This window comes from Chrysemys picta, chromosome 10 (genome assembly GCF_011386835.1).
Source record: "Chrysemys picta bellii isolate R12L10 chromosome 10, ASM1138683v2, whole genome shotgun sequence".
NCBI classification, from domain to species: domain Eukaryota; kingdom Metazoa; phylum Chordata; order Testudines; family Emydidae; genus Chrysemys; species Chrysemys picta.
The window spans coordinates 30,597,175-30,616,379 of record NC_088800.1 but is presented as its reverse complement, the minus strand read 5'-3'; the positions used below and the strand labels follow the sequence as shown (position 1 = coordinate 30,616,379).

General features: G+C 40.5%; 1 protein-coding gene across 1 annotated transcript; it reads right to left on the bottom strand.

The window, feature by feature from the left end:
• Nucleotides 1-4,025: 4,025 nt before the first annotated feature.
• MPHOSPH10 (M-phase phosphoprotein 10) lies at nt 4,026-16,955 on the bottom strand. Its single transcript, XM_005285000.5, has 11 exons — nt 16,357-16,955; nt 13,295-13,955; nt 12,058-12,200; nt 11,176-11,356; nt 10,731-10,872; nt 10,085-10,152; nt 8,335-8,472; nt 7,054-7,164; nt 6,723-6,830; nt 5,791-6,021; nt 4,026-4,229 (listed from the first exon to the last, which is right to left on the bottom strand). Exons 1-11 carry the CDS (start codon nt 16,434-16,436, stop codon nt 4,089-4,091), a joined length of 2,004 nt encoding a protein of 667 aa, XP_005285057.2. The 5' UTR covers nt 16,437-16,955; the 3' UTR covers nt 4,026-4,088.
• Between the last annotated feature and the right edge of the window lie 2,250 nt (nt 16,956-19,205).

Below are 19,205 nucleotides of genomic sequence, written 5' to 3'. Positions count from 1 at the left end.
CTATGACTTGAACTGTGACAAATTTTCCAAACGTCCCTTTGCAGATACATATGATTTATCTGAAGTCACTGAAAAAAATATTTAATCCCCAACAACCAATTAATCTTTTTATTTCAGGTACTTAAAATGGTATACTGTGATTGGTAAAATCAATTTGTTAACGTGTCTCAATCTGATGAAATGTATTCAGTATAAATCAGAATTTCTTTAGGAAGTCAAAGCATAATTAGAACATTCTGCAACAGGAGATGAAAGTTCAGGATTGTCCTTCCCTAGCATTTAACCTGATTTAGGGCTTGTATATACTAAATAGAAAATGGCACCAGTTTAAGTCAGTTTAAAAATCAACATTGATGAACTCAAACTGATTTAACCCCGGCTTATCAATTTTACAAGCTAAATCAATTAAGACAGGGTTAAACCAATTTCAGTGCATTTACATTAGGGGTTTACACCAGTTTAACCAGATTGATTTCTTAGGGCATGGCTACACTTGCAGATGTGTAGGAAGTGCAGTAGGAAAAGCGCTGCAGTCTGTCCACACTGACATCTGCAAGCGCACTGGCGTGGCCACATTAGCAGCTCTTGCAACGGCCACAGAGAGCAGTGCATTGTAGCTATCCCAGCATGGAAGTGGCTGCAATGTGCTTTTCAAATTGGGGGGGTGGGTGGAGTATGACAGGGAGTGTGTTGTGTGTATGTGGGGGGAGAGAGAGTGGGTTTTTGGGGGGCTGAGAGCATGTCAGCATGCTGTCTTGTAAGTTCAGAAAGCCGCAGACCCGACCCTCTCTCTCTTACACACAGCATTCCACAGTAGTGGTTGCTTTGTCTCGGAGCAGATAAGAAGCCGGCTGTCAGAAATGGACCTTCCAGAGGGCATATCCGCATTCCTGCAGCAATTACAAAACAATGACAAGAGTGGCCACTTGACTTAAGGGGATTATGGGATGTTTCCAGAGGTTGATCAGAGCGCAGTAATGCAACACCTCCTTCACACTGAGGCCCAGGCATTTCAGCCAATGCGCACCAAGCGTTAATCTTCTCACAGAGGTGGAGTACCAGGAGTGCTCTAGCCCTGGAGTCAGAGCGCTCTACGTGCCTTGCCAGTGTGGATGGGTAGTGAGCTAGTGTGCCCGGGGCTGCGTTAATGTGCTCTAACTCGCAAGTTTAGCCAAGCAATAAATCAGTTTAAACCAGTGAATGTTCTAGTGTTGAAAAGGCCACTCAATTTAACAAACATTAAAAAGAAGCCACTAAAATGAGACAGGCAGGCCCTGAATCTCATGCAGGGTTGGGGCTGCTTCATATGATTTCAAGGTATTTCCCCAAAAGGATGTAGTTAATCCATTTGCTACTAGCTGTCAGATGATATGGAAGTGTATGCTCATTGCCATACAAGACAAAAATTCAAATTTGGGAAATAGGCAGTAAAGTGAGGGATATTTGCAATGCAGAAAGCTATTCGTAATACACCTAACCTAAATCATCTTTACTCCATGAATGTGAATTTTTCATTTTTGTTCTTTAGAGCTTAGTAGGTAGCCAGAGTATCCCTTTTAGAACTAAACAATATTGTCCTATTCTGCTGATCAGCAGAAATCTAAGGGTAGCTTAATGTAGACTCCCACTGTTTGGGGGGAAAAGATGGTTCTAAGATTGTGCTCCTTAACAACCTCTGCCCATTTTTAGGATTTCTGACAGTTCAACTGCTTAATCTTGTTGGTACTCAGAGCAAGATTACACAGTAATAGAATCTGAACAAACCAAAATGAAAGTGTTCTGATGAGTTGGAATGTTGGGGCAGAGGCTTTCAATTTTTGCCTCTGGTCTAGGTTTACTTGGGCCTCCCTCAGGATGGGGCTGAACTAGATAACCTCTCAAGGTCCCTTCCAGCCCTACATCTATGATTTTATTTAATAAGTACAAGGCAGCAAAAGGTACTTTTGGGCCTTTGCTTTGAGAGTGTCTCATGAATTCATGCTTTAAGATCAAGTGATATGATTTTGAGTCACACATACACTGATCTAGAACTGAGCTTTGATCATCTTTCTTCTGAATACCTGCAAATTAAATACTGTAACAAGACAAAAATTGAAACTAACATCTCAGAAGCTAAAGTTATAAGAATTATGACTACAGCTAAATTTAAATGTTATGGGGCAGAAATAACCTAAGACATCTAGTATAGGGGCACTTGAAAGTTGTTTCTAAAAACAAAAAGAACCCCAAATATAAGGTGGTAGCATTTGCAATGGTGCTATACCCTATCCAATGGCAGCACTGTATTATGACTGAAGTGGTTCTTCAGGCAATCAAGGATGAATAGTATCTTTAGACAGTGCTACAACAGACAAGTGCTGCCAATAGTAAAATCCATCCACGACTAAGGTTCTCAGATATACACCTCTACCCCAATATAACGCTGTCCTCGGGAGCCAAAAAAAAAAAAAAAAAACTTACCGCATTATAGGTGAAACCGCATTATATCGAACTTGCTTTGATCCGCCGGAGTGTGCAGCCCCGCCCCCCTGGAACACTGCTTTACCGCATTATATCCAAATTAGTGTTATATCGGGTCACGTTATATCAGGGTAGAGGTGTACTAAAACATTGGATTTAGGCAATTATTAAATCTCCCTTTCCCCACTCTTTTCTGTGTACATGGGGAGAGGTAAGAAGAGAATGATTTTGAGACAAATACAGTAGAATCTCAGAGTAACGAACACCAGAGTTACAAACTGGCCAATCAGCCACAGACCTCATTTGGAACCACAAGTATGCAAACAGGTAGCAGCAGAGACAAAAAACAAACAAACAAAACAACAGTAAACAGTATAGTACTGTGTTAACGTAAAGTACTAAAGAAAGGAAAGTTTTAAATTTTTTTTGACGAGGTAAGGAAACTGTTTCTGAGCTTGTTTTATTTAAATTGAGGTGATTAAAAGCAGCGATTTTCTTGTGCATAGTAAAGTTTCAAAGCTGTATTAAGTCAATGTTCAGTTGTAAACTTTTGAAAGAACAAACATAACCTTTTGTTCATAGTTATGAACAACCTCCATTCCCAAGGTGTTCATAACTCTGAGGTTCCACTGTATGTAAAAATACTGAATTTTCACAGATATGTTGTCATTATTTATCTGTCTACTGTTTGAGACTTTTGTTTTAGAGCGGGGGGGGGGGGGGCAAACTACAGCCCACGGGCCTGATCTAGCCCCTCAGGGCTTTGGATTCGGCCTGCGGGATTGCCGCCCCCGTGGCATCATGGGCCCCGCGCTGCTCCCAGAAGCAGCCAGCACCATGTCCCTGCAGCCCCTGGTTGGGGGCCGGGGGGAGGAGCAGAGGGCTCCATGCGCTGCCCTCGCCTCCAGGCGCTGCCCCCGCAACTCCCATTGGCCAGGAACGGGGAACCACGACCAATGGGAGCTTTGAGGGAGGTACCCGCAGGCAAGGGCAGCACGCAGAGCCCTCTGCCCTCCCCCAAGGGCTGCAGGAACGTGGTGCCAGCTGCTTCGGGGAGCGGCGCAGGGCCAGAGCAGGCAGCGAGCCTGCCCTGGCACCGGTGCGAACCACTGCCACCCCAGAGCCGCTCCAGGTAAGCGGCACCAGGCCGGGGCCCAAACTCCTCCTGCACCCCAACTCCCTGCCCGATCCTCCTGCTGCACCCCACATCCCTCCTGCACCTCAACCCCCTGCCCTGAGCCTCCTCCTGCACTCCACACCCCTCCCTGCACCCATGCTCTGAGCTCCCTCATACACCCCGCACCCCCTCCCACACTCCAACCCCTGCCCTGCATGCAATTTCCCCACCCAGATGTGGCCCTCAGGCCAAAAGTTTGCCCATCCATTTTAGAGGAAGAAGACAGACTGAATTCCTAGCAGAAAAAAAAGTAAGTAGAAGGCTGAAAGAAAGAGCATGAACAGTCTAGCACATTTTCATCACTTGCAGCAGGAAAGACACTCAACTGAACTTCAACTTACAGAAGATTTTCAAGCACTATATAAAATAAAAGCTACTATTCAAAGTGCAATGTTAACAAATTAGAAACATTTACTTTAATATATACAAGGTATAGCATGTATAAAATGTATTATAATTTAAGTTTTTGAGCAGAAATTTCTTGCTGTGTCTTCTGTATTTTCTTTGCACCTTTGATTTGCATTTTTACTTGATCTTGTAATTGAGAAAAGAATGCTCGAGATGATTTCAAAGCCTTGTCTTTACCGTCATCCTGTTAATAGACAAAGTGTTTATTATAATAAAGGACAAGATAGCAAATGTTCCAATGGACAGGACTGATGTAACTACACAATTACTAGTTAAACAACCTTTTTTATTTTAAATATACCATACTTATAATCTAATTGATAACTGATTTGCAGACATCTGTTATGCCATCCTGGGTTTTTGTTATACTGTAATTTCAAAAGATAAGGGATGTGTTCCCTCTTCATGCATATGCTTAATACTTATTAATGTTAATGAGAAGTATATATGCAAATCCAGGAATGAATCCTTGGATATTATCAGTCCCACTAGAGAAATACAGATTTATTGCATTTACAAAAATAAAAAAGTGCAAATGCACAAATGTTTTAGATGTATTAAGGATAACTACTTTCCATATTCTCTTTTCCCTGTTTTAAAAACATCTAATATTAGGAATTAATGGTCTCTTGTACATGGTAAACCCCTAAGGAACTATATAGATTTAATATTTTACTATATTCAAGATACAAGATCAATATTTTGGTGTTACAAAGAAGTCCCATACAATAAGTATTTGTTCTTGTAACATTTGATGTTATTTTTTGTTTGAATTTAAAGTACTATTCTGAATTATATCTATAAAGCTCAGGAGGAACTAGCTAGGTCCTGATCATCCAACTACTTAGGCATGCAAGTAATTCCATTGAGTTTGATGGAACTACTCACATGCATAAAATTAAGCACGTATGCAATTCCCCCCCTTCCCCCCAAGATCGCAGCTCAGATTGTGAATTTTGAAATAAAGCAGAACAGAATATAAATAGTGCGTGTCACTTATACTTTAGATTAAAGATTAATTCCAAAATTACAGTTTTACAGTTCACATTTTCTTTGCTGGATCCACAGATTAAGTTATTTGCACATACTAAAGGAATGGGCAAGATGCTTTTAAATATTACAAGATATCCTCATGCGGATACAGCAATTGCAGAAGAAATCATCTATGTAAATATTCCTATCATTTAAAATCACCATAGTTTATTCAAGGTAAAAACAAAACAAAATCTATAGAACAGATAACACAAATATAACACAAACACTGCAAATATCAACAAACATAACTGGTCAGACCTTCTCTGTTTTGAAATTAAATATGGACACCTTGGGCCACATTCTCTGTCAAGGAAGTGCTCAGCCCAGGTATGAATAAAAAGGCATTCTTTGCCTTCTACCAATACTGGTAGTTGGATCTGGACAGGACTAGTCCCTGGCACAGGTTTAAAATAGCCTTAACATCCCAAGGAATCAATACAGAAACTGGAGTTCACCAGGGTGTAGGAATGCCCACAACCACATCCCATGAGCTGGTTGCAGAGGAAAGATGACAGCAAAGGAATTCCTGTGATAGCGCATGCTATTTGGGAGCAGGGTTGCTTTACACCAGGGGTGGAAGGGGGGGGGGGGGGGGAAGAGAAGAGAGAGAGAGAACACACAGGATGGGACAAAGCAGCTGGTGTGCCGCCCAGCACAATTACTACAGATACATTTGAAATTTACTACTAGACTATGTAAGACAGTCTTACCTTGAGCAAAGTTGTTTTGCCATCTTTGGTGAGCTTTTTTAATTTTGCCGCAACAGCTTGTTTGCTGAGTTGCGCGCCTTGTTCTGGCTTTGTTTTTTCCAGGAGTTTTTGACGCTGCTTCTTCTCCCTTAGCTTCATACGTCTGTGAAGCTTCTTCTTTCTTCGGTCTCGTTTTTTGTCTGTGGTAGTCTTTTCTGCATCTGTTTTCACATCTCCAGCTTTACTCTTTTCCTAGAAAGAGAACTGCATAATTTTGGATCCAAAAGTGCTATCTAGGCTAGTGACAAGTACGAACAGAATGGGCACCCTTGCTATACATTTCATTGACTAGCCAGCAGAAGTAACACTATTCATCTCTCACACAAAGTAGTCTTTGTGTTTATTTCATCTCTCCTGTACCCAGCTTCCTGCGACTGAGAATGTGCCTGAGTTAGTAAAACAGAGGAGCCCAAATGGCATAACTCACTCATGGGAACTAAAAATTCCTACAGATTATATTATGCATGTATATTTTCCCACCTCCCTTAACTTTATTTATTTTTTTATACACACACACACACACACGAAAACAAAGGCAGATGAGTAACTGTCTAAAGCTAAAGACAGAGTAATGCAGATTAGGCATAGGACATTTCTTAACAATTAAGAGAGTATTAGGCAGTCAAACCATCTACATAGTAGGGTAATTTTCAAAAATAGAATAACCTATGCTGAAAAGGAAGCTCAGCAGGTGGCGAGGAAGGCAGTCAAATCTAGTTAAGCCAAGCTAGCTCCTCTGACTTCACTGTGCTGGAATTCCTTAAATCTCTATGAAGGGGGTTCCAAGAGAAGAATGTCACAGAAAAGGAGTTCTCTGTTCTGAGGGTGCAGGGTATCCGCAACGTACAGACACAAAAGGAAGCCTGTCTGCAGCTCTAGATTAAATTTCTTACCTTAACCTCCTCTGGAGCCAGGAGAGCTGCATCACTAACGCTAACTGGTGCTACTTCTTCCATAATTATAGCTGGAAGATTTGAAATGATTTTAACCTCTGGCACGGGCTAAAAAGAAGAAAATGTCATTTATGTACATGAATATCATGCCACAGCAATATATTACTAACTGAATTAAGTCACACTAAATACATTCCCATTTATATTAAGGCTGATTATAATATGTTTCTGAAATACTCAACAAGCAATTGCATTGGAAGTATCCCTCACTTTACTGCCTATTTCCCAAACATATTTTATTGTATGAAGTGTGAAAAACTAATGGACTCACTGGTTTAGGTGTGAAGTGGAAGTTGGAAAGAGCATCCAATTTTAGGAAGAGTGAGTCCATCATTTTCTGAATTTCTACGTGTTCAGGATTTTCTTCCTCTTCAGTTTTTTGCTGTTAATAAATAAATAAACAACAACAAACATCATAATGTTAATAGAAAAATCACTTCAAGAAACTTGCATATAAAGATATTAGAGCACTTTACATTATAGCTCATAATGCTGCAGTATGTAGTTTATACCTATTTTACAGATGGATAGAGCCCTGCACGAATACAAAATTTGTATCTGCATCTGATCTGCAAACATGGTCCATGGATATAAAGGGGACATCCACGGATTTGTACTACAGATGGGTACATTGAGCCACAGAGGATTTAAATGATCTTCAATATGTGAACAGCTGAGGGGAAGATTTCCAAAGAGAAGTGGGAGTCACGCACCCAACTTCCACTGAAAATCAAGGGGAGGTAGGTACCTAACTCTTACTTGTGTGTTTGAAAAAAACCTCTCAGACTCAGAACACCACTCAGGAGCCCAGAGTCTCAGACTCAGTGGATTAAATTCTGGGATGATATTTCACATTGGTAAGTGGCTGTGCAGCTCAAATATCATGTGAAGTTGGCTAGAGAAGGGGAAGTTAAGGAAGTTTAGGCTCCTATTTATTCAGTTTAAACCAAATTCACATGTGAATTTCTGTTGCTCCACACTCCCATTAGATGTAGTAAAGAAGATTAAAATAAAAGCCTTAGTAGATCAAGTCTGAGATTTACTGAACTCAGAATATTTTTAATTGATTTAAAGGATTTGCATTATCCGTGAATTCAAAGGGGTCAGCCAAATAATTATTCTGATGGTATAAACTGGAGTGGTTTAATCAAAATAGGAGAACAATTGTATCAAATCTGAGTTATGTAAAAGATGGTCCAATATTAATCTCCCCTGATGGACTTTTTTTAAAGCAATCACTGTTCCAGAATGTAACTTCTTTCTATTATTTTTATGCCACATTTTAAGACAATGATTCTGTCTTGTCAATATTTGTGCAAATTTAACAGTAAATGTTGAATTTTTGGTATCAGTTCAGTTTCCTGGGTTGTACTGATTGAACACAACAGGATTTCCCAATACTTATGGCAGTTCAGTGTTTAAAAATAAAAAATAAAACTTTCAAGCAGTCATGATTTGATTTTTCTAACCAACAGCAATGGGTGTGGGGTGTGTGTGTGTGTGTGTGTGTGTGTGTCTCTCTCTCTCTCCCCCCCCCATTATCGTAACTTACTTGGTTGAGTGTCAAATACTCCTGCTCATAGATTTCAGCAAGACTCAATTTGCTCTTTTCATGATCCAGAGTTAGACGCTTCTTGTATTCAAAGGCATCCTCTTTTGGTTTTTCTTTACGTATTACATCATCCCAAGCCTAAGACAAAACCATAAAATAGTTAAGATGCAATTGCATCAAATAAGCTTTAACAGACCATTTTTATAGCTCAGTGGTTTGAGCATTGGCCTGCTAAACCCAGGGTTGAGAGTTCAATCCTTGAGAGGGCGATTTAGGGATCTGGGGCAAAAATCTGTCTGGGGATTGGTCCTGCTTTGAGCAGGGGGTTGGACTAGATGACCTCCTGAGGTCCCTTCCAACTCTGATATTCTATGATTATACATCACATTCTATCAGACATCTTGTTTGTTGTTTCAGCTAGCACATTAACTTGATTTTCCAACATTGCATTGAACCCAACAGCCAAGGGCAATTTTTTATACAATGGGAGCTACCTTTTATTTTGCCACAACTTTAGCAGATTCAGTAATTGCCAACACCACACTATAGTTAAGATAGTATCTTTTAAGGAATTGTATTTACTCCAAAAAAGCTTACACCAAAAAAGCTTGTTAAACAAGATTGAAGGATAGACACCCTCATCTACTCGCCAGTCTTTTTTTGCACAGATACAACCAAAGATGGTATACTAATTAACAACCAAGAATAACATTTTTGAAAGTACTTTAATATGAATTATAAACAGCAATATGGTTTCTGTGCAATTAAAATAAAAAAAATTATTATACTATACTTATTTACCCACCGGATCGGTTTAATATATTCTGAAAAAAATTATTCTTAGTTAATATTCTGAGTAGAGATTATTAAATAGAGATTTGCATATCCATTATATAAATGCCATGTACACAACTCCAAAGTAGTCCTTTTATAGCTGAATCTTTAAACTGTGAGGGCAATTTTAATTATCTATCTAATTGAGATATGTTATAGCTAAGCCTATGTTTTAGTCACGGGTATTTTTAGTAAAAGTCATGGACAAGTCACAGGCAGTAAACAAAAATTCACGACCTGTGAGCTGTCCATGAGTTTTACTATATAATTAATTAAATTACAACTTGGGCTGGGGGTGCTCTGGACGTGGCAGCCCAGGGGCACCGCTGGTGCCGGGGGGGGTGGGGGGGTGGGGGTGGCGGCGGCTAGGAGCTGCAGGAACGTACCGGCTGCTTCCGGGGAGCCCCCCCACGGTAAGCGCCACCCTGCCCCCAACCCCCAGCTCTGAGCCCCCCACCCAAACTGCTGCGGGGGGGGGGGGGAAAAGGCGCGCAAACAGTGGCCAGAGACTGCTCCAGCAGCAGCCAATCGGCTGTCTCCAGGGCTGCCTGATCTGCTCGGGCTGCCCCAGAGCCAGTCACAGAAGAAGTCATGGAAAGTCATGGAATCCGTGACAGACATACAGCTTAGTTATAGCCCCCAAAAGGACACAGAACGGAATCATTAAGAATACACTGTCAGCATTAAGCAAAAGCAATATTCAGGTATTTTATTTCTTCTGGAAATGCTCAGGAGACAAACCGACACCTAAAAAACTAAGGACCTTAAACTCATGCTTGGAATTCATTCCTGTGCCCCCAAAACTGCAAGTTAATACAAATACATTTGAATGTACCCGACAGTGTTTAGGATTTGATTTTGTTGAAATATTTAAGCTTCCAAATAAAACAAAGAGGTGAAGGCAAATCTTATTAACCTGATCTTTTATCCTCTGTTTGATAAGATCTTCAAGCTGAAAGGTGGTTTCCTCTGTGATCACAGGAGCTAAGAGGGCAAAAAAATAAACACCACCACCAAGTATTTAGAAACTAAATCATTCATTAAATGAAAGGAGATTAACAGTTCTGGAGATATTATTTTTGCATTGATTTTAACTGGTACCGCTTGTTCTCTAAACAAAAACAAAAGACTGAAAAATGCTAGAAAATATATACAGTACTTTAGAGAGGCATATTGGCCTGGAATGAAGATGATTAGGCAGGCTAGTAGGTTTATTTCCTCAGGAAAAATTGCATAGTATGAAAATTTGAGAAAGATAACCAAGTTGTGTTTGCCCTATAAATAAGCGGACACAAACAATGGGTCATTCTCATTTGATAAAGCTTAGTTCACATCTGAAAGTTCAACAAATGGGTGAGGCAATGAAATTTCTATGGGGGAAAATATGTCCTTATAAATATTCTAGTTTAGGCACAGTTTGAGCAATGTTTGACAAGTTTAAAATGATGGTGGAGGGAGGATGGGGGAAAAAAAAAAAAAAAGACCGCATTTGTGCACCACCTACACCAGTAAAACAAACAAATTATCTAACAATGTCTGAAATTTAGCATAACAGTATTTACCCATTCTGACTGCATGGTCAAAGAGTAAAGATTCCTCCAAAAGACTGTTTTCAGGTCGTTTTTGTCCAGTCACTTCTCCTGTAAGCTGCCAAGGTTTTTCCTCCAACAACTCCTTTTCTAGAGATTTAATTTTTTCATGCATCTGAAAGATTAATTTTTTTTTTAAACTTTCAGAAAATTTTAAGTTAAATGCACTTGCTTAGCAACAAAGGGAAAATCAAGTTAGAGTAAAGAATATGAATAATTACTCTAGGTATTTCTAGATTCTTTACACACCTTTTGCCTTATCTGTCTGTAAATATGCCACTATTTGATCATATTTCTCCTAAAAATGATATTTACAAATACAATCAACTTATTAGTAACATACATGTCTTTGGCTCAAGTTTAAGCAGAAAACTTCAAATCAATTGCTCGGGAAGGGATACTAGAACATCTTAGTTACCTTTTCCTGCCTTTTCTCAAAAGAAGATTTTATTCCAATGGGATCAGTTCTCTTCTCATCTGGTATATCTGTATCGTCTTCTTTTTCACTATCCTCTGGTAAGTTAAAAGTAACTTTTTTAGAGACTTCTTTAGCTTTCTCATTCTTCTCCATTATGTCCATTTCATTATTTTCCTCAAACCTATAAACATTAAAATGCCGTTACATAAATGGAAGTAGTACATGCTTGAGAAATTTATTGTTTAATATATCATACAAGCTACAGGTAAAAAGCTCCCCCTTTTTAGGTAATAATGCTGCCCACCTATTATTGCAACTAGATATAAAATTGTATTAAAGTTAATATTTAAAATTAAATATACACAAGTTGAGAGGGAAGGTACTGTACCACAATACATTTTCAGAGATTCCCAAAAACTTTTACTGCACTTTTCTTAAGACTTAACATAACCAGAAAGGTAGGCTTTTGGGTGACAACCTACATATCTAGTGGAGATATGCCTCCCCAGCTGAAGCAATACATAATTCATTTAGTTAAAGTCATTTACTCAAATCCCACAGGGCAACAATAAAACAGTATTTCAACAATAAAACAGTATTTCAAGAATAAAACTCTTCTTTTCCAAGTCAAAAAGTAGTTAATTAGTGAACACATTACACTGACATTACAGAAAGCCAAAAACAAGCACATTAACAGATAATGAAATACTTGGTACAAGTTTTAAAAGTCTGTTCCTTCCTTAATATAATATTACCTCTGCCAAAGAGATTCCTAAATTTCCATTTTATTTTCTGTTTAAGAGATGGTGTCACATTGTCAGTGACAATTCAAATAACTGACAGATCCCACAGAACAGTTACAAATCATTCAAGTGTACATACTCATCAAAAATGCCTTCTTCATCCTCCTCGTCAGTGTCACCTTCATCATTCTGATCATTTTCACTGTCATTAGCTAGGTCATCATTGTCATCAATAGGGTCAAAGAAATCTTTATATTTCAAATTTCTAGAACTTTTACCTGGCTGGAGAGAGGAGAAAATAAGAGGTTACCCAGTGAAAGTGACAAGTCTAAGTGACTAAGAATTTTTCATTTCCATGAGGACCATGTTATATATACCTGCAGTGTAAGATCTGCAATGGGAATTCAATGGATTTCAACATTAACCATTGGTCTGGTAGACAGTGGCCTTAGTCGAAGTGAGACATTTTTAATGTCGTCAATTAATAGTCAATTCTATTTTAATTTGCTCAGAGACCAAGGAGCAGAAAAGCAGTATATTTTAACAACTGACATATTTGCTGAGATGTGTGGGGTAGCTCATTAATCCCTGACAACATAACAAACGGCTGTAAAATGCATCAGTTTATCACTTCCAGAAGCACATTATTTTTCTCTTGTTATATCACAAATAAGATACTGAAAGAACAGAATTGTCACAAGCAATGTTAGTCAAGAAAACCTGAAAGTAATTTTCAAGCCAGAATACAGCAGCTCAAGTTTATTCACAGCCTTAGATTAAAAACAAAACAAAAATCTACAAACCCTTACAATACATATACTACTCACCCAAGTGACCATGGGACCCTGTCCTTTCCTCTCTCTACCTCTCAGAGTTTATCACCTCCACCTGTTTTGTCTTAAGTTGGGCCCTACTTCCGCTAGGGATCCACATGGGCAGACCTCTATACTCATGAAGAGTCCCTACGACTTCAGTAAAATGCTGCACAGGCATGAAGATCCATCCAAATGTAGGTTGTAAACTCTTCAAAATAGGGACTTGTTTATTTGATCCCACATATTTATGATAATGTAGTCTGATCTCCTGCATAATACAGGCTATAGAATTTCATCTAGTAATTCCTGCTTTCAGCCTAATAATTTGTGGTTGAATTAACAGCACATCTTTTGGCATCTGATCTTGATCTTAAGATTTAAAGTAACGAGAACCCACCAAAACCTTGTTAAATTGGTTCAATGGTTAATTACACTTTTTAAAAAAGTCTGCATTTTGTTTCCAATTTGAACTGCAATTTCAAGTCAGTTTTTTAAGCTAATTTCAATTATACTGGCTTGTGACAAAAAAGTGTTTCTAATTCTGGATGCATATATCCTTACCTTGATTTTATCTTTTTCAGATTCTTCTTCATCCTCATCAGAAAGAACATCTTCAAAATAATCAATCTCATCCTCCTCCTCCTCATCATCATCCTTCTTCTTGCTTTCTTCTTTCTCTACATCTTCCAAAAAGGCTTCCATCTCAGCCAAGCTGAAAAATTTATCATCCACTATGGACTTTTCTCTTGATTTTTTCCAGGTAGTCTTCTTCAACTTTTGAATCTGTTGCTCTAGCTCATCAACATCAAAGTCAACATCTGAATCCTCATCACTACATAGCTGCCTTTTCCTTGCTTTGGATTTACTTTGCTTTTCTTTAGCCTCACTTTCATCTTCAATACAGGCAGGTTCTGCTTCCATGCTATCTTCTTGTTCCATTTGCTTATCACTGCTAGTGTCTGCCTCAAAGTCATCCTCTTCTTGGGCTGGGAAAAGGTAGAGATCTTTGTCTTTAACATCTCTAGCAACAGCTTTCTTGAAGTAGTCTAGAACTGCATTATTCTGTAGTTCTATTTGTTGCCAGATCTGTTCTTCATCAAAGTTTTCTATTACCAGTTTTTTTAAAGGACTCCCACGCACTAGTTTTGTCCCTAGTGCTTTATGCAAATCATAAAGAGTCTTTGTCAATGAACTGAAGTCTGCAGCCAGTCCATCTTGCACACTGATAAAAACAAAATTAAAAACATCACTGCACATAACAATAGCAAACTGAAAAAATGTTAAAATTCAAAAGTCAATTAGAAAGCAATCTGAGTTATGACAAATGCATTTTTACAAAGGGAAACTTGTATAATCTTGTTTCAGAGTAGCAGCCGTGTTAGTCTGTATCCGCAAAAAGAAGAACAGGAGTACTTGTGGCACCTTAGAGGCTAACAAATTTATTAAATAATAAATTTGTTAGTCTCTAAGGTGCCACAAGTACTCCTGTTCTTCTTTTTGTATAATCTTAAGATTGTTTCTTTTTTAGATATTTCTGGAGTTCAGCTGTTGAGTGCGAGCTTTACCAAATGGTTCCTCTGATGGTCCCTTTATGTCTGTTCAGTGTTTTTGCAGCAAATGCCTGGTTGCTCTTCAACAACTGCAGGTTTTACTTTGTTTATTACACAGCATTTGCAGTCCTATTAGTAAAATCCTTTGAAATAAAAGTATATAATTAAGCTCAAGCTTTAAAATGTGTAACACATACCTAGAGGTACTGAAATGAAATGGACCATAGTTAAGGCTGTGGGTTTGTCACGGAAGTCACCGATTCAGTGACTTTCTGTGACTTCTGCAGCGTTTGATGCACCTGGCCCAGGAGCACCTCAGGCAGCCACCTCGCCAGTCGCACCGACCACTTGGGCCACCACCCCTTGCCCCCAAGCTGTAGCAGAGTTTGAGTGTGGGAGGGGGTTGGGGCATGGGACGGGGGCGCCTCAGAAGCGGCAATGTCCCCCTCGCTCAGCAGTTAGGCAAAGGCGTGGCCAGGCAGCTCTGTGCACTGCCTCCACCCAGAGCACTTGCTTTGCAACACCCATTGGCTGGGAACCGTAGCCAATGGGAGCTGCGGTGGTGGTGCCTGCACACCTCCACCTAGCAGCCGAGCAAGGGGGATGTCATCTTAACCATAGTTTTCCCTATAAAAAATTGCTTAGGGATTAACTAGTTTGTCATCTTTTTCTCAAAATACATTTGTTTTTAAGTTTTCTTCAAATTTTAAATATACTCTTGGTAATCTATTCAAAATAGCTCAAAACACAACCCAAAGGGGTCATAATGGAAATTCTCATAGGATAAAACCTAAGGTCCCCAATCCTGCAACCAGATTCATGCAGAGTGCCATCCAATTGTGGAATGAAGGCCTAAATTACAGTTGCTGTGTAGAATTCAGGCATGCCCCAAGTCTTACTCACATATACAAAGATTTCCTCATTTACAAGTAGTTTTTAAAATATCTCCCCCTTGCTAAAAAGGATTTTACTCTGTGTGTTTCAATGAAATTTAAAGTCCCTTTTTTAACTTTAACTCAATCATCACATCAACAGAAGGCCACAGAATTGTTTGAGCTTTTACATATACCTAAATTAAATCTTTCCCCAAAGACAAAAAACAGATTTAGGCCCATTTAAAGTTAGTTTTATTTCTACAATTAAACAGTTCATTTTAATCGTGCAAGTGAAACCTATAGACACTTTCTCCCTAACACAGAAGACAAGGTTGGGTAGGCTAACAAAGCACTGCCGGTCCCGAGTCTTGAAAAATCACAGATCAAGTCCTCAAAATCATGAGATTATCTTAATAATAAGATTTTAAAAATTATTTCTTGTTTCTAAACTTTTACATTATATTCAGATCACATTTTCAAGCTTTCCCCTGCAACCATGAGTACTAGACACTTCTTTTTAATGAAGGTATTTGTACAGCACCTAGCAAAATGGGGTCCTGATCTATGACTGCGGCCCCAAAGTGCTTCCGAAATACAATAAAATGATAGTATCAGAGGGGTAGCCGTGTTAGTCTGAATCTGTAAAAAGCAACAGAGGGTCCTGTGGCACCTTTAAGACTAACAGAAGTATTGGGAGCATAAGCTTTCGTGGGTAAGAACCTCACTTCTTCAGGTTCTTACTCACGAAAGCTTATGCTCCCAATACTTCTGTTAGTCTTAAAGGTGCCACAGGACCCTCTGTTGCTTTTTAATACAATAATAATCATCAAGATTAACTGGGTCATTCCAAATGGCAGAACAGGAAGTTCTGGCCTGGCGAAAATCCCAGGGAGCTAGGACCATCCCCCCTCCCTCCCCACGAGTGGGGCTGGCAATGCGGCCGCGGGGCGTCATTACCCGGGGAAGGCACAGAGGGGGCAAAGCAGGGGGTGTGGCCAAGGTCTGAAGCTCTCCCCTGGGATGAGGGAAGGGAACGAGGGGGCAGGACAGGTTATTGGAGGCTGTTGCGCTTGTCCAATGGGAGCGCCCACAGCGCAGCCCGGGCCGGGCCAAGGGATGAGCGATCCAGGGCAGCCGCGGCGGCCTGCCCCCGGGTCGGGGATTTCTGAAGCTGGGGGGGCGCGGTAGGGAGTTTCACCTGAGGAAGCGCTCCGGCTGGGCCGCGACAGCACCTAGCACCTTCAGACACGTCTCCAGCCGCCGGCTGGGCGCCGCCATCTTCGGCCTCTACTCAGAGCACGCGAGGGGAGAGGTCTGGAGGAGGGACCTCAGTCACACCAGGGCTCCGGCGAGCATGTCCGTTAACCCGCTCCGGCCACCAACGCGGGCACTGGCAGAAAGGTTCCGCTTCGTAAGGGTTCCGACTCGGGATCCTTCTTCGTCACCAGCCGGGCGGCCATGAGTGCCACAGGGTGGGACACACTCCCGGAAGGGGAGGGGATTGCAAGGCCTGGGCACTCGTTCACACCAGCAAATTCCTACCCCCACGGGAGTAGCTTCCAAAACAACTTTCAAATTTATCACAGAGGAGAGTCTCTGGGTGCCCATGGAAACCGCACTGCGCCCTGCACCACGTGGGCCGCACGTCCGCGCCCTAACCCCCCCACCCCTCCTCGTGCACAAGGAGGCTGCACTGCCCCCAGCGCTCTCAGTCTCTGCAGGCCCTGTCTAGGCTCTCGCTGCGCTGCCCTTGCCAATGTCATACCTGCCTAGCTACCTCCCAGCATGCTTGATGCTGTCGCACCAGTAGATGGCAATGCTATGGAAGGAGAGAGTCCGAGAAAGGCCCCAAAAGGAGGCTGTTCAAACTTACAGACATAGTGCTATTGGCCAGTCACCTAGCACAAGGTTTTACTTATTTAATTTTGAAAATGGTAGGCGGTTCTTTTTCTCTATAGGCAAAGAGAAACCCAGGGAATCACTGATGGCTTGTTCCCCCAAATAAGTCCTGTGTCTGTAGGTGACCACCCCTCTGCCACCTCCTTTCTCTCTGGTCTACTCTCTCTCCCTTCATAGGATGACTTGCTTTTGAGAGTGAAACTGGACACCCAGCAGAGAGAGTTAAAAGGGGAAGATTTGATGAAAGATTGGGATTGTAGCTGGGAGCGTTTTGACAGCTCAATCACATCCTCTCTCCCCCTATCCATCACCCTTCCACCTATGCTCTCATGCCTTAACTCAGTCTCTTACACATCCATTACATCCCCTAATCTTTCAAGCTCACCTTCCCCTATGTCTTCTACTGTCACTCATCTCTGATCTTCCTCCTTTCGATAGATACCCATTAGATACCCATTCCCATTATTAGCAAAAAGAACAGGAGTACTTGTGGCACCTTAGAGACTAAAAAATTTATTAGAGCATAAGCTTTCGTGGACTACAGCCCACTTCTTCGGATGCATACAGAGTGGAATAAATATTGAGGAGATATATATACACACATACAGAGAGCATAAACAGGTGGGAGTTGTCTTACCAACTCTGAGAGGCCAATTAAGTAAGAGAAAAAAAAACTTTTGAAGTGTTAATCAAGATAGCTCAGTACAGACAGTTTGATAAGAAGTGTGAGCATACTTACAAGGGGAGATAGAATCAATGTTTGTAATGGCTCAGCCATTTCCAGTCCTTATTCAATCCTGAGTTGATTGTGTCTAGTTTGCATATCAATTCCAGCTCAGCAGTCTCTCGTTGGAGTCTGTTTTTGAAGTTTTTCTGTTGTAATATAGCCACCCGCAGACAGGTTAAAGTGTTCTCCCACTGGTTTTTGAGTATTATGATTCCTGATGTCAGACTCCAACGAGAGACTGCTGAGCTGGAATTGATATGCAAACTAGACACAATCAACTCAGGATTGAATAAGGACTGGGAATGGCTGAGCCATTACAAACATTGAATCTATCTCCCCTTGTAAGTATTCTCGCACTTCTTATCAAACTGTCTGTACTGGGCTATCTTGATTATCACTTCAAAAGTTTTTTTTCTCTTACTTAATTGGCCTCTCAGAGTTGGTAAGACAACTCCCACCTGTTTATGCTCTCTGTATGTGTGTATATATATCTCCTCAATATTTATTCCACTCTGTATGCATCCGAAGAAGTGGGCTGTAGTCCACAAAAGCTTATGCTCTAATAAATTTGTTAGTCTCTAAGGTGCCACAAGTACTCCTGTTCTTTTTGCGGATACAGACTAACACGGCTGCTACTCTGATTCCCATTATTGCAACCCCTTGCTTACAACTACCCCCAGACACTCCCTTTTTGTATTTCCAATTACCCCCTCTTTAAATTCCCCAACTCCCTACCCATTTCCTTCCCCCTCCCCAAACTCTTCTCCCCAGGAATCCCACTCCTCCACTTCCACATACATGCAGAATTCTCCACCCAAAACCCACCTTTGCATGGAATTCTCTCCCTCCCCATTCCTCCACAAGCCCCTGACCTCCACTCACTATATAAAGCTTCAGAAATCCTTTTTGTTTCACTTGGAAGTAGCAAATAATTGTTTGTCCTAAGACTACAATTATCTCTTTTCCTCCCCACCTTCACCCCCCAAGAACCTGCAATGGCAAGACAATCTCAGATATTCCCAAAGGACAAATCACAAGGCCTGTTAGCATTTCACAAATTCTCAGTAAGCAATACGCCAGCTATAGTTACTTTTGGAAGAGGCATTATAACTTGCTTACAGTCTAGAAAACTATATGGTTTTTTATCCAGTTATTTTGACAATTGTATTAATTCTATTCAGACAGACCTTTTTTTTTTTTATTAGTTTCATTTAATAAGCTGAGCGTAGATGGTGGGGACAGAAATCTTGATTGTGGATTTTACAGTAATGTCACTATAATGTACTTATATATATTTATGTAACATATAGTAAATAAAGTATGGGACATTGTTCACTATTATAACAATTTTAATACTATATCTTGTTTTTTGTGTATTCCCTTGCCTGCTCTCTGTCCTTTCCCATAGTTTCACCATTGGT

Bases quoted from the DNA above. Each gene is read 5' to 3' on its own strand.
- MPHOSPH10 (XM_005285000.5), bottom strand. From the start codon at position 16,436: ATGGCGGCGCCCAGCCGGCGGCTGGAGACGTGTCTGAAGGTGCTAGGT. The intron at 10,873-11,175 runs GTAACTAAGATG...TTAATCTTTCAG, and splicing joins TTGAGAAAAGGCAGGAAAAG to ATGCATGAAAAAATTAAATC. The intron at 6,831-7,053 runs GTGAGTCCATTA...TCTTCTTTTTAG, and splicing joins TCCACTTCACACCTAAACCA to CCCGTGCCAGAGGTTAAAAT.